Here is a 2107-nt window from a genome sequence, read left to right as displayed (position 1 = left end):
TAATAAATTATTTAAAGTGACCGAGGGAGAGTCGCGGCATCTGGAAAGAGGAAGGGTAGTGGTGTTAAGATGGAAAGTGAAAACATATATGTATTTCTGTCACTTCTGACCAACTGATGCAAACCAGACTTAATTTAAAGCAATTCAGAACCGTTTCAAACGCTTTGGGTTTTCATGACCAACCAAATCCTCACTGAATATTAAACAGCAATAGAATATAATTTATCAAAGGAGTATATCTCTCAATGGGTAATCCTAAATTGACATCTGGCCATGAACCTCCAGCGAATGCATCGTGAAAACTGCGGCTAATTAGTTTTAGATCTCAGAATCACACGCAAGGGTAAAAACACAAGCTAATTCAACTCTAAATGACATCAGTTTAGATGCATTCATATCATCAGACCTAAAATAACATTGCATGAGACTCACGAATGAATTCAGGATAGTCACAAATGGATGAAAAGCTGAAGTAACTCAAACTCTTTCAAGGTGCAAGGAAAATAAAATGAAAACATTATATATTCTGACCTATTTGATCAATAAACATACAAATATGTCTTCATCACAATGTCTTTATCACAAGAATTACAATTTTGGCATCTAAAATACTGAGTGCTTTCTGGAAGTGTCTCTGTATGTCAGTTATTATTTGACACTGAAGCTGACACACTTGTTTACACATTAGCAAGTCTTATTAAAAACGTAATGTGGTGATGCCATGTTACTTGGATTTATAATATAATAATTCTCCAAGGTATTTGTAGGGATACCACACTGTAAAGAGTGGCAACATGTACCTGATCAGACCTTTAAAATGACTTTCATTTGGAGTTATCTAACACACTCAGGTGAGTTCGGTCACAATATTCCTGACAGGTTACCTGAAGAACGCGGTGCAAGGTACAAGTCCTAAAAAACACAGCATTCTGTGCGTAAAATACTCCTAATAGACACGAACTTACTTTGACTTTCGAATTTCCTGATGATCGTGTCGAGGAAAGTGTTTTGCGGCGCGACGTGCCCCCGTCGTACCGGCATCCTTGCGCGCTCCGTCAGCCGGAGAACTTCATCAGCCGACGCTCACGAACGCGACGCGCCTCTCCAAACGCGAGTGGGGGGGACTGTTTATCCCGCGTAATCCCTCAGAAACGATCCCAAAGTGACGCCAGACTAATTTAGCTCGTGACAAGTGGGACGCTGAACACCACCATAGTTTCCTATAGCTGAGTCCTCGGGTATCCCTTTGTCCAATTAAAGCGCTCTTCTCAGTTTTCATTCGGCGAAAATAAAAGGTGCTTCGCAGAAGTCAAGTCACATTTATTTCTATTGCGCTTTATGCAATACCGATTGTGTCAGTGCAGCTCAAACAGGAAAATAGTTTGTCAATAATGCAAGAGGACGATAACAAAGAGTCATTTTCCCAGCTAAAGAAAAGAGATGCGATGCATTTGACGCGTATCGCTCCTGGGGTCTCGTTTCGAGCAGCGAGCGTCAGGCAGCGTCTATTTAATCACAAATATCACTAACATTAATTACTGTTCTGGATAAGATTGCAATATAGAACCTCAAAATAGCGCAAAACTATAGATTGCAGAAATCATAAATAGGCATATAGTTCATTTCGTTCCGTGCAGTTCGGCTCCTTTCGAACCCTTGATGTCGTCACGCCTTGAGCTTTGGTGGAAATTACCAGAAATCACAGGTGAACTGGGATACTTCTTGATTATCCCGACGAGCATCGATTTTGCAACTTCTTTTTGATCAGTACGGGAAGCCAAAACAGTGGGGGTTTACATTCGAAGCGAAATCTCTTTTCACACGATTTGTTTGGGTGCGCGAAATGGGCTTCAGAAGGGGGCGCGGCGCTTTTTACCCATATTTAGGACTGTCTTTGAAGCATCCCAGCAATGAGCTCTTCAAGCCTCCTCCCCATCCACCCATCCCTTTCATTCACTATCAGCAATTATATGGCGAATGCACATGACATGACGAGGTGGAAATGCAATAAATTAGATGCATTTGTGTGTTTTTTTTCCTTTTCTCCAGTACACTTTCACTGGTTGTCAACCTTGCCTGATTTACAGTAGAAAATAAACTTACTAAA

At 41.0% G+C, this 2107-nt stretch overlaps 1 protein-coding gene across 1 annotated transcript in view; it reads right to left on the bottom strand.

Annotated features, from left to right (window-relative positions):
- Positions 1–1828, bottom strand: part of LOC109071191 (potassium voltage-gated channel subfamily H member 2-like) — a 147107-nt gene extending 145279 nt beyond the window's left edge. The window contains exon 1 of the mRNA XM_042714841.1: positions 966–1828. Coding sequence (XP_042570775.1) covers positions 966–1041 — 76 coding nt within the window. The 5' untranslated portion in view covers positions 1042–1828. The remainder of the gene's footprint in view (positions 1–965) is intronic.
- Between the last annotated feature and the right edge of the window lie 279 nt (positions 1829–2107).

Source organism: Cyprinus carpio, chromosome A24, assembly GCF_018340385.1.
Source record: "Cyprinus carpio isolate SPL01 chromosome A24, ASM1834038v1, whole genome shotgun sequence".
In the NCBI taxonomy this organism is placed as follows: Eukaryota; Metazoa; Chordata; class Actinopteri; order Cypriniformes; family Cyprinidae; genus Cyprinus; species Cyprinus carpio.
Note: the sequence above shows the minus strand (reverse complement) of the source record. Positions and strands in the feature narration are given on the sequence as shown.